This window comes from Staurois parvus, unplaced genomic scaffold, assembly GCF_062004578.1.
Source record: "Staurois parvus isolate SC_StPar_1 unplaced genomic scaffold, SC_StPar_1.0 ptg000928l, whole genome shotgun sequence".
NCBI lineage: Eukaryota > Metazoa > Chordata > Amphibia > Anura > Ranidae > Staurois > Staurois parvus.
The window spans coordinates 104,818-123,279 of record NW_028318724.1 but is presented as its reverse complement, the minus strand read 5'-3'; the positions used below and the strand labels follow the sequence as shown (position 1 = coordinate 123,279).

Genomic DNA, 18,462 nt, shown 5'->3' with positions numbered 1-18,462 from the left:
ACACAGCTACATACCCAGCTATAAGAGGGTGTGCAAACTTATGCAACCACATTATTTAAGTTTTTTTATGTTTACGTCCCCCCCCCTAGAAGATTTCAGTTTATTTTTCAATTGAGTTGTACAGTCTATAGGTCACAGTAAAGGTGGAAAAAGTTCTGAAATTATTTATCTGTCTTGTTTTTTTACATCACAGAAACCTGACATTTTAACAGGGGTTTGTAGACTTTTTATATCCACTGTATATCATGATTTTATCTGCCAAAGGATTTGTATCTCTGTACAGTTATTTGTTCTCCTTTTATACACATCTGTCAAACTGTATAGTCCGACATCCTTCCATACTATACCAAAGATGACCATACACTACCAGTGTGCTAAATGAAAAAAAAAATAAAAGATTCTTCTATCCACACAAATGAGGTGGATGGAAGAATACTCTCTGCCAAGATATTGTATACTGACAGTGGCACCTGCTGCTGTCAGAAACTATTGATCATTGGCTGCAGTTGATTGGCTGCAGCTATTGATCCAGGAAAATGTTCCAACATGCACTTCCAACATAAGTCAATCAAATGACTGTCAAGCAAGGACTGCTACATGCTGATCAAAATGCAGATGGTCCCTGCTAAACCATTAAAATTTTGATCTGTGTATAGACAGCTTAAAAAACGTGCTTTGGTGCTGCCTGTGTCCCTGCTGTCCCTAAAGCCAGCCATAGATGGATTAAATCCCTGTTGAACAAGCCGAGAGTCCATGTATGGTTATGCTGGTTGTACTGAAGTCGATCCATTGATCGACTTCAGTACAACCAGCATGTCGGATTATTTGCATTATTTGCTGGTGACAATAGCTGCTAGCAGTGATCATTGTATTCTGCCAACAGGGAAGGCACAATAACACCGTGGGAGTGATTCTTTCATCAATACTGACTGTGTTGATGGGGAATTGAGCAATTTTCTTTCCTGCAACCCGTGGTTGCATATACACTATATTGCCAAAAGTATTGGAACACCCCTCCAAATCACTGGATTCAGGTGTTCCAATCACCTCCATGGCCACAGGTGTATTAAATCAAGCACCTAGACATGCAGACTGCTTCTTCAAACATTTGTGATAGAATGGGTCGCTCTCAGGAACTCAGTGAATTCAAGCGTGGTACCGTGATAGGTTGCCACCTGTACAATAAGTCCATCTGTGAAATTTCCTTGCAACTAAATATTCCGCAGTCAACTGCTAGTGGTATTATAACAAAGTGGAAGCAACTGGGAACAACAGCAATTTAACCACAAAGTAGTAGGCCATGTAAAATGACAGAGCAGGATCAGCGCATGCTGTCTGCAGAGTCAATAGCTAAAGACCTCCAAACTTTGTTTGGCCTTCAGATTAGCACAACAGGGCATAGAGAGCTTCATAGAATGGGTTTCCATGGTCGAGCAGCTGCATCCAAGCCTTACATCACCAAGTGCAATGCAAAGCCGTGGATGCAGTGGTGTGCACTGGAATCTAGAGAAGTTGAGACGTGTTCTCTGGAGTGGCAAATCATGCTGTTTGGCGGTTGCCAGAAAAATGGTACTTGCCTGACTGCATTGTGCCAAGTGTAAAGTTTGGTGGAGGGGGGATTATGGTGTGGGGTGGTTTTTCAGGGGTTGGGCTTGGCCCCTTAGTTCCAGTGAGGGGAACTTTTAAGGCGTTAGCATACCATGACATTTTGGACAATTTCTTGCTCCCAACTTTGTGGGAACAATTTGGGGATGGCCCCTTACCGGTTCCAACATGACTGCACACCAGTGCACAAAGCAAGGTCCATAAAGACATGGATGAGCAAGTCTGGGGTGGAGGAACTTGACTGACCTGCACAGAGTTCTAATCTCAACCTGATAGAACACCTTTGGGATGAATTAGAGCAGAGACTGTGAGCCAGGCCTTCTAATCCAACATCAGTGCCTGACCTCACAAATGTACTTATGGAAGAATGGTCAAACATTCTCATAGACACACTCCTAAACCTTGTGGACAGCATTCCTAGAAGAGTTGAAGTTGTTATAGCTGCAAAGGGTGGGCCAACTCAATATTGAACCCTACGGACCCTTACTGCTGAGGCTGTCAAAAATGAGTTGCTGAGAGTGCTGTGTAAATAAGGCAATTAATGCAGCTGTTGCTGTCCTTCTAACACATTAGGGTTGATTTACTACAAGGCTAGGTTCACACTAGCCGGCACACTGCGGGCTGGTTGTGGTTGCGGAAATCATTGTGATTCTCGCACCCGCAAACACCAGCAGCTACATCGTGCTTCTCTTGCCAGATGCAAGAATGAATGAATGGCACCCTCACACATCTCAACCCATAGCACAATCGAGGCATGATCTCGGGTGTGGGAACCGCATGGACACTGCATGATCAAAAACACAGTTTTATGCGATTTCTGTGCAGATGCGTTTCAGAAAAGGTGCATGCACCTTGTGTGAAATGCGGTCAAATAAATGGGCCTTCACTAGTGTGAACCAGGCCTGAATGAATGACAGCCCATGCATCTCTAGAGAGCAGCACGTTTTGACTGTAGGTGCTTGCGGGTGCAGGAATATCTGCGTTTCCTGCACCTACAATCCTGCACAGTGTGAACCTAGCATAACTCAACCCCAGAGTTTATAAACACAGGTCACACAAGGGCTAGTAACAATGTTCCTTTTGTATTGACTCTGTTTCATTCAAAGGGATGGGCTTCAATATGCATATGATATCAGTTAAAGCAACCTAACAAGTTAAAAACATTTTTCTTTTTTATTTAAAATGTGTTCCAATGTAACCAATTATTAACCCTTACTCTAATGAACTCTAATGTTATCATGTCTAATTAACTCTCATTTTTTTCTTTCCACCCCTTAACTAGTATATTCCTAATTTTTTTTATTTCTGTTTTTATAACTTTTTTAATTTTTATTTCATTTTGTTTTTTATTTAAAAAAAAAAACACAAGTGTGAAAAAAGACTTTAATTCATTTGTAAATAACTGTGATTCTTTGTACCAGAATCATAATTTAAGTGCCAATTTAAACTAAAAATGAAAAGAAATGAGTTTTCTTAGTTTTGATTTTTTTTCTTGGTTAAAGTGGTTCTAAAGGTTATAGTTTTTGTTTAAAATAAAAAAAGAGGTTACTTACCTACTCTGCAATAATATTGCACAAAAAGGACTTTTACTTTCCCTTCTGGCAGTCCCCCGCCTGCACTGTCTGTGCTTCCTTCCATCAGATACCTATTATGCGTGCGAGCTTCTGAAGTGGGCTAGGTGCATCGATAGACAGATACAGCCCTAGTAAGCTCCCTCCTCCCACAGGAATTTGACTGACAGCAATAATTGGGTTGTAAATTAGCCAGTTAGCTCATGCCTCAGAGGGAAGAGTTGGGGTTATTGTCCTTACCAGGTCTTTTACTTGGCAGATTTTCTTGGGTTCGACCCACTAGTCCTGTGTGTATAAAAGAGGCAGTTGTCTGGAGCTGAGACCCAGGGGCTTGAAGAGAGAAAGGCCCTAAGCTTTGGTCCTGGAGTACCACAGCTCTAACACTGTTCAGAAGACTGTAATGATGTAGGAGATCACTGGAACCTGGGGTTTGCCCCAAAGACACCATTCACTGGGGAATGCCGCTAATGGACCTGATTACGCATGGACTCTACCTTTGCAAGGTATGCCAAGGCAGCACTTAAGCCTGAGTTTGAATTAGGGACTTAGGAAAAAGGCTGTTCTTATCTGTGGGACTCTGTAATATTTTGTCATTTCATCAGTAAAGTGTTGGAACGTTGTCTTCTGCCTGGTCTGAAGTCACTTACAGGAGTATAATGAAAGTAACCGGCACATTGCTACAGTTTGTGGTCATTAACATATTGGGGTATGAAGAGTTAGCACTAAAAAGAGTAATCATTGTGCAGTACTACATGTGGTTGCCATGGGCAATGGAAATCTATATTCAGTCATAATGCAACCTGTCAGTAGAGTATACCTGTTATAGGTGGACTAATGTCTAGCCACGAGGGAGATGTTTTCGACACGCCTTCTGGCACAATCTGTCTCCTATTGTAACGGAAGTGGACTTGCGCTGCAAGGGTCCCCATCCTGTACACAGGTACAGAAGCTCAAGAGTCAAGTCAAGTGCATGTGTGGATCCCGTGCTAGGTGCTCACTTTGCTACTGAGAACAATAGTGGAAAATACTGGGCAGGTGGTTGTGGACAAAGCTCAGCATGTTCCTTCTAATTGCAAGTTACAGTGGAAAGATATACAGTTACATTGGGACCCAATAGTTGACTGGAGGACAGTTATGGTGCAAGTGTACATACAGTATGTTCTTTACTAAGAGTAGAGGCCTGCCTTAAGATCATGTATTCCCCCACAGCTGCCTCAGCCTTGTCTTGGGGCATAGATGAAAACAGCACTATAGAAAAGGTACCCCATATGTGTCAAGTGATCCTGTTGCAGGTGCCTAGCATAGCCCAGAAGAACTCACCCGAGGGGTAGTCCTCGCATGTGACCCACACTTGGCTCCCAATGAGTTAATGGGGAACATGTAGGAAGGTCCATCATCAGCTTGCCCCAGCTCTACTGACATGCTGCCTTCAGTGTCTCCTGTGACAGCAGGAAGTGCTAGAGCCAACAGTGCTGGAACCGTGACATGGAGCCAAATAAGTGCTTAGGGATGGGGATGGGTAGTACAGGTAATGGGGTGTTTTTTTACCTTAATGCAGAGAATGCATTAAGGTAAAAACCTTTGGACTTAAGAATCACTTTAATTATTGCGCCACAAAGAGATAGTGGCTACAGAAAAAATAAAAACATGCCATGCTGCGTAAGTGAAATAAACACTGCTTAGTCTTCTACTATTACTAATCCTATGATATGCAGGAAATGGGAGTTTGAATGATGGGAATATATTGGCTAGCAGGGGATTTAAGGCCATATTTAGGGTTGTGGAAATTCATATAGCTAAGGAACCTAATGAAAGGGATGTGATGGAAGTCCCACTGAAGAGCAAGTATAGCTACAGACCATGGTGAGCAAACAGAAGAATGTCATGTTGCCAGGTGATGAAAAAAGGCTTTCACTGGGGTGTGGGGACCAGGACTGCCTAGCCTTTGTCATAATTGGAAGTATTGCTTGACAGACAGTCAATGACACATTACAAACACAAGAGCAGATAGAGATGTAACAAGGAGCAACAGGAACAGAGACCAAAGCCAATGTAGACAGACAAACTGGATTACAATCAGAAGGCAGTAAAGACAGACAAACAGGATTAGAAGTGGAAGCCAGTACAGACAGACAAGGGTTCCATGCATAAGCCAAAACCCGCAGACCAACGGGATCACAAACATAAACGAATACAGACAAACAAACAGAACTACAATAAAAACCCAATGCAGATGGACGAACAGGATCAAAAACCAAAGCCACTGCAGCTAAACAAAACTGGATCAGAAGCAGCTGCCAGTGCACCCAGACAAACTGGATCAAACGCTTGAAACTAGCATTTGTAAGTTCAGCTACTCACCATCAGTGAGGTCTTTTACTGATGTGTTTATCTGGTTTCGAGCCTCATCTACTCGACTTTTAATGTCAATTGGTTCCAATTCTGATGGATAGTGCTTCTTGGTTGAATTTATGAACTCCTACAAATAATTTTAAATGAGAATACCAGCATTATACTATTTTTAAGTTCTGGATTTAAAAACTCTATAGGAATGAATTAATACATAGCATAGCAGGGATTTGTAGCATCTAAGACAATTACACTATCCCAACACATAGAAATAAATAGTTTTGCCTAGTTGATTGAAGTGTTTGTACATCTAATGTTTCCTTTCACCTAATAATCCTCTGCTCCAGCTAGATCTTATGCTGAGCTAGACTCTGGGAGCTAAGATTGGTCATATTTCCTTCTCTTATAAATCACAGCACAAAAAAAATTAGGGAATTTCTTCCATCATTTTTTGAACACCTGTTCAGATGACAACTGTGTAATATGAGAATTCCCCTTCCATTGTACATATTTCTCCAACTTTCTGTTGTGTCTCTGAAACAGGAGGCAAAGGGAAATCTCTCCAATGGGATATGAATCGCAGAAAAAGCTTTACTTCTTCCCTGCTCTAACCAAAACAAAACGTTTTTTCTATACATACACTTTAAAGTATAACTAAACCCAAACCATTTAACAAATATATTGTTCTTTAGGTTTCTTCAATGCCAAAAAGTTTTTTTTTCTTTATGTCTTGCTTTTAATTAAATGATACCAGCATAGTGTATCTACAAGCATTTCCTTTCCTAGGGTCACTAAAATTTCTCAAGGTTGTCCCCCTTTACTGCAGACTCCTTGTTAGGCTGCAAGCAGCTGTGCGAACACATTGTGCACTAGCACATTTTGCCATAGTCACCACAGTAAAAGTGGGATGTTCAACCATTGCTGAACTGCATCCATCTGCAGGACGTTCCTACAAAGAGTATGCAGATTGTGTACAGTGCAGGAAGGAGAATTTGGGAAAGGGGAAAACCAAAACTGTAATGATCCCAGAGTGCCGTGGGGTAATGTATGTTGTCATAATGCACAGAAAAACATGTTTTTACACTTTTTATTGCAATAAATGTGAAGTTTACCACAACACATCAGTGTAGGGCTTCGTCTTTCACTGAATAATAAAGTTTTTTTAATTATTCTTTTTACAAATAGTAGTCTAACGTGTTAAATGTATCACAAAAGCTATAGAGAAAAATTCAGTTTGTGTAACAGAATATAACATAATTTCAATGCAAGCCTTTTTTAGTAATTGATTATTAAAAATTACCTTTGCAGTTTAATATTATAATTTTCTTAATCTGTAAGTCACTTTCGTGGAAAAGTGCAACCTGGAAGCTTTCTTGTCTTCAACCAAGAGTTGCACAACGTTCTGCTAAAATTTAATCATTTTCCTAATTAAAATGTATGTGAAAATGGATGAACCTTGAGTGAAAGTTGTATGAACCTTGGGTGAAAAGAATGATAAATAGACCCTTTAGTTTTTAGAATGCTCCCAAGAATCCCACTTGTTTGATTGGCATGAACTACCTTTCCTCCTCCTTGCAATGTACAGTATATCATTCACCTGAAAAGGGATGTCTTTTTTACACCAAATCTGGAGTAAAATTTTAAGACCCAAGCAGTGGCTGTACTGCATGATTATTTTTACTTGTTGTAGGTCCCTGAAACCCCTTTAAGGCCTTTGTCCAAGGGCTTTGGGTGTGTGATGATGGAATAATTTTTACACTTTGGTTTCAGAAGCTTCTGAGATTATTTAGAATTTATTGACAAGTGCAGTTGACATTCTTCTGTCCTCCATTTGCTTCAAGTGGGTTTTGCTTTCCCATAGAATTGTAAGAAAATGCAACAAAACCTAGTCAACGCAATCCCTTACAAAGTCACATATATCGCTCTTTAGAAAACCAATGCAGTTGTCCTGAAACTAGGTCTAGTCTATAAACCTGAGAAAACTTTCAATGTGTACAAAAAGCACAGACAGATGCTTACCTTAGTGCATTTGTGACTACTGTCGACGTAAAGCCTTTTTACAATTTTAAGGGGGGAACACATTTTGGAAATGTCTGACGTCAGTGATTGAAATCCGAAATCATAAGCATTGACCTTTTCAAAGTGAAGAGCCTAGAATAAAAGAAGATATTGAATTACATTGTTACAAACTGGACCAATGTAACTACAGTATGTAAAAATATACCATGCCTAGAATTCATTGTTAAAGCGGAGCTCCACCCAAAAGGTGAAGCTCCACTTTAAGGACTGCTCCCCCGCTCCCCATTAAGGATTGGCACCTTTGAGGGGATGGGGGGAGCCGGTACCCGAATTTGACAGGTACCCGCTTCCACTTCCAGTCCGATCGCCTAGGCAACCGGAAGCGGAAGGCGTCCTCCCTCCCTTCATTGTAGTCTTTTGGGACACGTGACAGATCCCAGAAGACTACAGGACCATTCATGAAGCGAAGCGCTACTCGCGCATGCGCAGTGGGTACCCGGCTGTGAAGCCGCAAGCTGTCACAGCTGGGTGCCAACACTGAAGATGCCGGCCTCCTGGAATACAGGACAGCGGGGGACCAAACTGACAGGTAAGTGGCTGTTTTTTAAAAGTCAGCAGCTACAGTTTTTGTAGCTGCTGACTTTTATTTTTTGACAGGGTGAGTAGAACTCCGCTTTAAGCTTAAAGTATATCTAAAACAAGAAATGTGTTTAGTTTTGAGCAGGGGCGGACTGACCATTTGGAAACTTGGGCACTGCCCAAGGGCCCTGGGTCAGTAGGGGGCCCCATGAGATGCCTCTGGTACCTTTTTCATAGGCTTTTTTGAGTTTGGGCAAGGACACAGGGGCCCCATGATCCCCTATTGCCCGGGGGCCCCATGAGTTGTCAGTCCGCCCCTGGTTTTGAGTACAGCTTGGAAGTGTAAAACCTCTGTCTTTTTTTGCATCCCTTTTCGGGAGACTAACCGTCTTAAGTTGTCCTGGTGACCAACCATGTTCCCTTGAACAGAAAATAATTGCAAATCTAATATTTTACAGTTTATCAAAACAACAATTGAGAGGACAGCTCTACAGAGATACTACCAATTCAGGACAGAGATAGTGCATAGATGTCTTTGTCAAAGCCAGCACCATGTCGTGGATGGATGTGGATGGATGTTCCAGCATGACAATGACCCAAAACACACGGTCAAGGCAATAAAGGAGTGGCTCAAGAACAGGAGCGGACTGACCATTTGGAAACTCAGGCACTGCCCGAGGGCTCGGGGTCAGTAGGGAGCCCCATGAGATGCCCCTGGTACCTTTTTCATAGGCTTTATTGAGTTTGGGCAAGGACACAGGGGCCCCATGATCCCCTTTTGCCCAGGGGCCCCATGAGTTGTCAGTCCGCCCCTGCTCAAGAAAAAGCACATTAAGGTCCTGGAGTGGCCTAGCCAGTCTCCAGACCTTGATCCCATTGAAAATCTGTGGAGGGAGCTGAAACTTCGAGTTGCCAAACGTCAGCCACCAAACCTTAATGACTTGGAGAGGATCTGCCAAGAGGAGTGGCCAAAATCCCTCCTGAGATGTGTGCAAACCTGGTGGCAAACTACAGGAACCGTCTGACCTCTGTGATTGCCAACAAGGGATTTACCACCAAGTACTAAGTCATGTTTTGTGACGGGGATCAAATACTTATTTCCCTCATGAACATGCAAATCAGTGCATCATTTGTTAGACATGCATTGCTTTTGAATTTTTTGTTGCTATTCTGTCTCTCTGTGTTACAATACACCTACCATTCGCTTTTTAGACTGATCATTTCTTTGTGAGTGGGCAAACATTCAAAATCAGCAGGGGATCAAATACTTATATCCTTCACTGTATACAGGTCCTGATGGCAATGTATTGTAGTTGCCAATTATACTGTAAGTGCCGGTTCACATATATGCGGATTGGATGGGGTTTGAACCGCATCAAATCCGCATGACATGTAAAATAACATTGCTTCTCATGGTGCCTGTTCATATATGTCCGGTGCACTGGCGGTGTGGATTCAGTATGGTTTAAAAAAGAGTCCTGTATGATTTCCGAGCAGTGCCTTTATGTTCAGGTGCGGATTACAGGTCATTGACTTCTATGGGAACCATTTCTAAACCGCCCATGTGTGAGCAGGAGAAAATTCTGACTTAATCCTGTGCTGAATCTGATGTAAAGTTGACATGAACCGCTGAACAACTACTGCGTCAATCAGCTGTGAAACCTGAGCTTCACTCTGCACCGTACATGTGCAAATTAGCTCTATATAAACAGGAAGGCATAAAAAAACATAAACATAAAACTTTCACCTACCTTTTCTATTTCAGCTGCTGTGTCACCCTTAGCTCCTTTAAAAGCTAGAGCCAAAGTATTAGAAACACAAATCGGCGAAAAGATGAAATTATCTGTCTTGCTTTTTTCACAGAACATTTTTAGAATGTCAATGGCCAAAGATGTGTTTGCCAAACGGAAAGCATCCATTATCTATAACATAAAACAGCACATGAAATGGAGTGGTATACATATACAGAATATATATAGATAGATAGATAGATAGATAGATAGATAGATAGATAGATAGATAGAATTTGTTTTTGTTTTTTATGGGGTTTTTTTTTATCATTTTTATTTATTTATTTATTTTAAATGGTTATACAAAATGTGTTAAAAAAACTTAGAATATACTGGATGTAGCCGGAAACAATAAGCACAAAACAAAAAACTGCGATGTATACAAACAATACATTTGAATGTCAGACTGTATACACACTTGTTCACTTTGCAAACTCTCATACTGATCTCCTGACTCCGGGGTCGCTTCGTGAGCAGCAAGCACAACTAGTTTGCCTTCAGTCTGTATTTGCTAAGCTATTTATTTAGCAAGTATGTCATCATGTTGACCCAGTGTCTGCAATCTTATTTCAAAGACTCTGTAGTGCCCTGCCCTAGTTAAGTTAAATTTAGTTTGAATCTGCTGTACTCAGTGGAGTAGTCAGTGCCAGGACAAGGTCATCCAGTTCTCAGGACTAACATGCCAAGATGCGCATGTAAGGTGTATGTAGTATACAATGTGCAGGAGTCAAGAGTAGGTACACTACAGAGTGCAGAAACCAGTTTATACACTCTAGTGCACAGCAATACCCCCTATGTGACATTCACACCTACATATAAACACACATACAAACACTCACACATATACTGTACATAAAACCACCCATTGCAGTGGTCTCCCCCCATACTGCATGGGTTAAATGCTCATTTGGTCTAGGAGCAGAGGATTAAGGTATAAATACTGTACTTAAAAGCTAGATTCACCTTTAATTAAAAAATAATAAATGCACATATTTTTGAAGGTAATAAAATGTGCATTTATTATTGTTTAACCCCTTGGCGCCAACGCCTCCCGGCCCTTTAAGGGTTTCAGAAGTCGGGAGGCGGGGCAGGGTTTAGGGTCATGTGACCGCCTTCACGGCGGTCACATGCTTGGGAAAGGTCCCGATCGAATGAGGAGATCGGGACTGTTCCGTGAGTACTGGACATGTGTGCTGGAGCACGCAGGGCGCGTGCTCTCAGCACATATGTTTTTTTTAATAGAACGCAAATGTGCGGCCACTCAGTGTCTAGGCCTAGACGCCGGGAGGCCACACATTTGCGTTCAGCCGGCACCAAGAGGTTAAAAACAGGAGCCTTAAAAGTGTTGCACCTGTGATCAGCAGATTGCGGGTGCAATGTTAGGCTGCTGCACACATTGCCTGCAGCTCCCAGCATGCCCACCCGTTAAGTTCCTATTGACTTCCCTTCCTGATTTGCTCAGACCGGAGTCAAGGAAGAAGGGTGTCAAAGAGAAGGATTATGGGGTATATAGTTCCATCAGCTCCATGTAGGACTGCGCTCTGTTGGGAAAAGATTACAGCTCCCAACAGGGGCGGACTGAAAATTCATGGGGCCCCCAGGCAATACGGGATCATGGGGCCCCTGTGTCCTTGCCCAAACTCAAAAAAGCCTATGAAAAAGGTACCAGGGGCATCTCATGGGGCCCCCTACTGACCCTGGGCCCTCGGGCAGTGCCAGAGTTTCCAAATGATCAGTCCGCCCCTGGCTCCCAAGGACCTTTGCAACTGTAGGAGAGAGGGGAACGTTTTACAAAGCTGCCCAGAAAAGCTAGGGGCACTTGGTACCAAACAGTGAAGATAGACAGAAGAGGAGACAGAGTGTGAAGTCTCCAGTACCTGTATACCTGCACAACTAGTTTCTCAGTGACAACAAGACACGGTGTGGTATTGCCACCCCTGCTTCCAATGTATCAGGGACACAGAGCAGAGCCATCACTTCACCTTCATCTGTTCCAGAGGTGCAGAGTGGAATTACCAGTCTCTCCCTGTGGTCCAAAGACACGGAACCGTGTGTAGGGCGGCATTCGATGTGCACAAGATCCAAGAAAGGATCCAGAGGTCATTGCAGGAGTTGGTGGGAGGGCCTGTTAAGTGATTTTTTACTCTGAGTAGCAGACATGGACATTCCAGTTCACCACTGTTTAACTATCACTACCTGGTAGCATAGCCTGATATGGCGAGGAAGGCCTTTCTTACACCTCTGACTCGGATTCCCTGGTAGTGTGAACAGAAGGCGCAGGAGTGCAGAGTTGAATGAGTGCCTATAGGTTTTTCAAGCAGCAGAGCAGGTAACCACGCAGCAGAATTGTACTGGGCAGTCGACTGAAGCAGACTGGTACTGGTGACAGTGGGCAGGCAAGCCATGCACTGGTAGCAGACAGTAGATCAGCAGGCACATCAGGATGGTAGGTAGGTAGGTACCGGTGAGCACAGAAGGAATAACAGAGTCAGGCAGGACAGGTCATAGACTGGCAGGGCAGATCAGGAACAGAGGCAAGCGTGGTCAGAGTACAAGCCAGGTCAGGAGCAAATCAGTGGAGCAGCAGCAAATGGAGCAGGCAGATGTGGTGGTAAGAGGACAAGCTGAGGTCAGTACAGGCAGAGCTCAGAGAGTGGTCAGCACCAGCTTGGTCAGCAACTGGAGTCAGGATACAGGATCACAGGGTTCAGGATGCACAGAAGGCTGAAGACAAAGCAGCATTGAATCTGAGCACTGCAATAGTTTAAATAGCCCATTTGGTGCCATCATCTGTCACGAGTGTGCAGAGAACGCCGATGCACACGTGTATTCACATGAGCATGTCCCCAATTCCTACATCCACAAGAAGGAATATGAATTAGCCTGTGATGATGCATGTTGTGTAAAGGAAAAAGACTGCTGAGCTAGAGAAAGCTTTTGAAAAAAGCTGCTAGCACCATATATACAGGTGGAACTCGAAAAATTAGAATATCGTGCAAAATTTAATTTATTTCAGTAATGCAACTTAAAAGGTGAAACTAATATATGAGATAGACTCATTACATGCAAAGCAAGATAGTTCAAGCCGTGATTTGTCATCATTGTGATGATTATGGCTTACAGCTCATGAAAACCCCAAATCCACAATCTCAGAAAATTAGAATATTACATGCAATCAATAAAACAAGGATTGTACATAGAACAATATCGGACCTCTGAAAAGTATAAGCATGCATATGTACTCAGTCCTTGGTTTGGGCCTCTTTTGCAGCAATTACTGCCTCAATGCAGCGTGGTATGGAAGCTATCAGCCTGTGGCACTGCTGAGGTGTTATGGAAGACCAGGATGCTTCAATAGCGGCCTTCAGCTCTTCTGCATTGTTCGGTCTCATGTCTCTCATATTTCTCTTGGCAATGCCCCATAGATTCTCTATGGGGTTCAGGTCAGGCGAGTTTGCTGGCCAATCAAGCACCGTAATCCCACGATCATTGAACCAGGTTTTGGTGCTTTTGGCAGTGTGGCCAGGTGCCAAGTCCTGCTTGAAAATAAAGTCAGCATCCCCATAAAGCTCGTCTCCGGAAGGAAGCATGAAGTGCTCCAAAATCTCCTGGAAGACGGCTGCGTTGACCCTGGACTTAATGAAGCACAGTGGACCAACACCAGCAGATGACATGGCTCCCCAAATCAACACAGACTGTGGAAACTTCACATTGAACTTCAAGCATCTTGCAGTGTGTGCCTCTCCATTCTTCCTCCATACTCTGGGTCTTTGCTTTCCAAATGAGATGCAAAAGTTGCTCTCATCAGAATAAAGGACTTTGGACCACTGAGCAACAGACCAGGTCTGTTTTTCTTTAGCCCAGGTAAGACGCTTCTGACATTGTTTTTTGTTCAGGAGCGGCTTGACAAGAGGAATACAACATTTGAAGCCCATGTCCAGGATCCGTCTGTGTGTGGTGGCTCTTGATGCACTGACTCCAGCCTCAGTCCACTCCTTGTGAAAGTCCCTAACACTTTTGAATGGCTTTTTCCTGACAATCCTCTCCAGGCTGCGGTCATCCCTGCTGCTTGTGCACCTTTTTCTTCCACACTTTTCCCTTCCACATAACTTTCTATTAATGTTCTTTAATACAGAACTTTGGGAACATCCAACTTCTTTTGCAATTACCTTTTGAGGCTTTCCCTCCTTATGGAGGGTGTTCATGATGGTTTTCTGCACAACTGTCAGGTCAGCAGTCTTTCCCATGATTGTGATTCCTACTGAACCAGACTGAGAGACCATTTACAGGCTCAGGAACCCTTTGCAGGTGTTATGGCTTAATTAGCTGATTAGAGTGGGACACTTTGAGCCGAGAATATTGCACCTTTTTTACAATATTCTAATTTTCTGAGATTGTGGATTTGGGGTTTTCATGAGCTGTAAGCCATAATCATCACAATTATGACAAATCACGGCTTGAACTATCTTGCTTTGCATGCAATGAGTCTATCTCATATATTAGTTTCACCTTTTAAGTTGCATTGCTGAAATAAATGAACTTTTGCACGATATTCTAATTTTTTGAGTTTCACCTGTATATGGCTGTACGATATATCACAGAAAAAAAAAATTGTGCAATGCTAAAAACATATGAATAACAAAAACAGACTCATTAAATTGACCAAAAGGAAAAAAATAAAGTCCAAAGTTCCATACATGAGTGACTCCCACCAAGTGAGTGAAACAAAGTGGCAAAAAAGAAGATCCTCTTCTTAAAGAGGACCTTCACTCTCAATCAGCATGGACTATTTTTAATCCTTATGCTGCTAGCATTAGTAAATAGATGTATAGTTCAATGTGACTTCTGCGCTACCCAATATATCTAAAGTTTAAGTGTGTTAGAAAACTGGTGAAAAACTCGTGATTAGGTGCAGCTCACATCAGTTTGCATTCCCACACTTAATACATATTAAAATTAAAAAGATAAATGTAGTGCTCCCTTCACTAAACTAAATCATAATAAATCCATGTAACATAAATGCATGTGCTAATATATTAAAAGTAAATACAACCCCAAGTGTTATACAATACAATTGGGGCTCATGTACACTGCAGCTGATAAACTCACATTTAGGAGCTGTTCAGCGTTTTTTCAGCAGCCCCTGAACTCTCCCTAATGTTTTCCTATGTGTCCATGTACACTATGTCGTTTACAGTCGTTTACAGGCAGTTGAGTTTACAGTCATTTTTTTGAACGCACCAAACTTACGCTCAGGAGAAGATTTTACCTGCGTTTCAAACGCCAAACACTTGTAAATGCATGTAAACGTAGTTAACTGCATTTATAAGCATTTGCTTTTAGAAGTGTTTTTTTTAACTGTTCCATATCCAGATGCTGTCCAGAGCCTTTTTTCATCATCAGAAATGCATGCAAAGCATTTTCCATATATTGAAATGGACCCGGTACACCAGCACAGTCAGTTCCAGGTTTTGCGTGAAGGAAAAAATGGTAGAACGTGCTGCATTATGCTCATGATGGGATCCATAGCGAATACAACCAGAAAAAACAGGCAATCTCAACACATACTGCTCTCCCTGCTTCTCTCAAAATGTCAGAAGTAGTTATTTTTTTACTATTTTTGAGTGCATTCTGGGCATTTGGGAAGGTCTCCTGAGGTTATCTTTTAAAAATGCTTCTAAACGCAAACGCGCATAAATGCGTTATGAAAATGCGGCTAAACTGACGTTTTTTAACCTATGTTTTCCAGCAGTCAGTTTCCATCATTCAGAAGAGTTTTCCAAACTCCCCGAGTACATGAGCCCTAAATAGTAATCAATAAGTGACAGTAAAGCAAATAGTTCAATTCAATCAATCTGTGAGAGTCCAAACAAATCCTCCGTGGTGCAGCACATTCATCTTCTTCCCATTCATGATTACCGTATTTTTCGCACCATAAGACGCACTTTTTTCCCCCCAAAAAAGGGGGGAAAATGTCAGTGCGTCTTATGGAGCGAATATGGAGCGGCCGGTCCGGTATTTCCACCGCCGCCGTGTCAGAATACCAGGCCGGCCGCTCAGCTCTACAGCGGGACCTTATAGAGATGACTGCTGACCTTTGGGGAGGGGGGGGAGCGGGTACCTGAATTTGACAGATACCCGCTCCCACTTCCGTGGAGTTGTTCTTTCATCTTACCCGTTCCTCTATCCAGCGGCGCGGTCTTCCCGGCTTCTGTAGTGTGGGCATGACAGCCGGGTGCCAAGTGCGCATGCGCAGGAAGCGGTGCTTTTTGTGAATGGTAATGCGGCACCTGGGACACATGACAGATCCCAGAAGCCGCCGGACCAATCACAAAGCGCAAGTGCTTCTCGCTCATGCGCACTGGGCACCCGGCTGTCATGCCGAGTGCCATTACAGAAGCCGGGAAGACAGCGCGCGGCTGGATAGAGGAACAGGTAACATGAAAGAACAACTCCGCGGAAGTGGGAGCGGGTATCTGTCAAATTCAGGTACCCGCTCCCCCCCCTCCCCAAAGGTCAGCAGTCATCCCCTGTACTATCCACAGTCTCTGGTCATCCCTGTGCTGTCCGCAGTCTCTGGTCATCCCTGTGCTGTCCGCAGTCTCTGGTCATCCCTGTGCTGTCCGCAGTCTCTGGTCATCCCTGTGCTGTCTGCAGTCTCTGGTCATCCCTGTACTGTCCGCAGTCTCTGGTCATCTCCTGTACCGTGTCCGCAGTCTCTGGTCATCTCCTGTACTGTGTCTGCAGTCTCTGGTCATCTCCTGTACTGTGTCTGCAGTCTCTGGTCATCTCCTGTACTGTGTCCGCAGTCTCTGGTCATCCCCTGTACTGTGTCCGCAGTCTCTGGTCATCCCTGTACTGTGTCCGCAGTCTCTGGTCATCCCCTGTACTGTGTCCGCAGTCTCTGGTCATCTCCTGTACTGTGTCCGCAGTCTCTGGTCATCTCCTGTACTATGTCTGCAGTCCATTAGTTCAGAATTTTTTTTTCCTGTTTTCTGCCTCTAAAACCTAGGTGCGTCTTATGGTCAGGTGCGTCTTATGGAGCGAAAAATACGGTAATTGAATCTATATTAGCCACCTTCATGCAAACGTGACTCCCATCACCTGAATGATACTGCACTCACCTCCGTAACTAAACCCAAGAACATACATTATTAGGTCTAGATGTACTTTTCCTTTAAGGGATAAATATGAGGTAAATGGTCTCCTTGGGAAAGTGGACAATCTTTTCCTCCCTGGAATTATAGACATTCACTCTTCCTTTCTCCTCCATTGGGCAAATGCTCAGATAAACACAGAGCATCCTCTCAGAGTGTTACTTAGAATCAAGCAATTTATTAAAAGTATTGCACTTACATAACATTTAAGGTCAAAGTTCCTTTAAAACAAAACTATGTATACAACCACGATTCAATACTGCGACACCCAGCTCCTCCCATGCGTTACGTCACGCCCCCTCGTGACTTCATCAGGTCAACTGTATATCTAATTATGTATGAAATGCATTAATATGGATTTATTACAAATCAGCTTGTTATCATTTTATCCTCTTTTTATAAGCAATGAGACGTTTATTCATTTATTAAAAAATTAATGTTGGAAACTATTTATTCGTTGCTCATGTGTATTGAGTCACATTTATAGTCCCAGGACAAATAAATTGGTTGTATGGATATATTAAGAGATGGAGGCACATCACTTGGTGCATCAGGTCACATTTTATTTTTGTTATATAAATAAAATATAATGTTTATGTGGAATACATCTATGTAGCACCTGAAAATTCCTAGTAATTCATGACCTATTCACAAATTTTACTTTTTCTTTCAGTAAACCTGCACTGCAAGGTGCGGGGCAGGTTTACAGCAGAACATGATACAGTCTGGAAGGCATTGCAGTCGGGACTCACAGGTGGAGAAGATACAATCTGCCATACAGCTCTAGCATCTTCAATCTGCTCTGGGGAGATCTCAGATGTCTGCTGGGTGGGAAGCAGTGATTAGTGCTGCAGTGTAATGTTCTATGCTTGCTCTGCCCGCCTGAGCTGCCGCCACAACTGAGACAATCCCAATTCAGCCAGTCAGACTGACAGGAACTCAAGGAGAAGGCCGAGAGAAAGTGAATTTTCCCTTTCTAGAAAGGGGCAATACTGCTGCCTCAGGGAGGAGGCAGTCAATGAGCAAGGATGCTTCATCAACTCTGTTTGTGGGCAAGCTGTAGCAGCAACAGAGGGCATAGGATGGGGGGACAGCCAGACTATTTTGTGAACAGATTCTTTGGTGTGCCTACAACCCAGCACCCCCTCCCACACTGCACCTGGGGCACCTGCCCCTCTCGCCCCTACCTTGTGCCAGCCCTGGGAGTAGTGATCTGATTTTTTTAGGTCCGGTCAGGTTTCCCTAGGCTTGATAATTGATTGTCCCTACCTGTTTCTGGAAGACATTCCAGTAAAGAAAGTAGTAGGACCAATCACTAAATTATACATATTTATCAGACCTCAGCCATGAAGAATGTGGATAGAGGGAGATGATAAATGTTTGGAAGGGCTG

General features: G+C 43.1%; 1 protein-coding gene across 1 annotated transcript in view; it reads right to left on the bottom strand.

Moving 5' to 3' along the window:
* The window catches only part of LOC149441976 (serpin B5-like), a 73,125-nt gene that overhangs the window by 20,569 nt on the left and 34,094 nt on the right, over positions 1 to 18,462 (bottom strand). Inside the window, exons 2-4 of the mRNA XM_089656672.1 lie at positions 9,875 to 10,045; positions 7,545 to 7,676; positions 5,538 to 5,655 (exon numbers count right to left, since the gene is read on the bottom strand). Of these exons, the coding sequence (XP_089512798.1) occupies positions 5,538 to 5,655; positions 7,545 to 7,676; positions 9,875 to 10,042 (418 nt within the window). The 5' untranslated portion in view covers positions 10,043 to 10,045. The remainder of the gene's footprint in view (positions 1 to 5,537; positions 5,656 to 7,544; positions 7,677 to 9,874; positions 10,046 to 18,462) is intronic.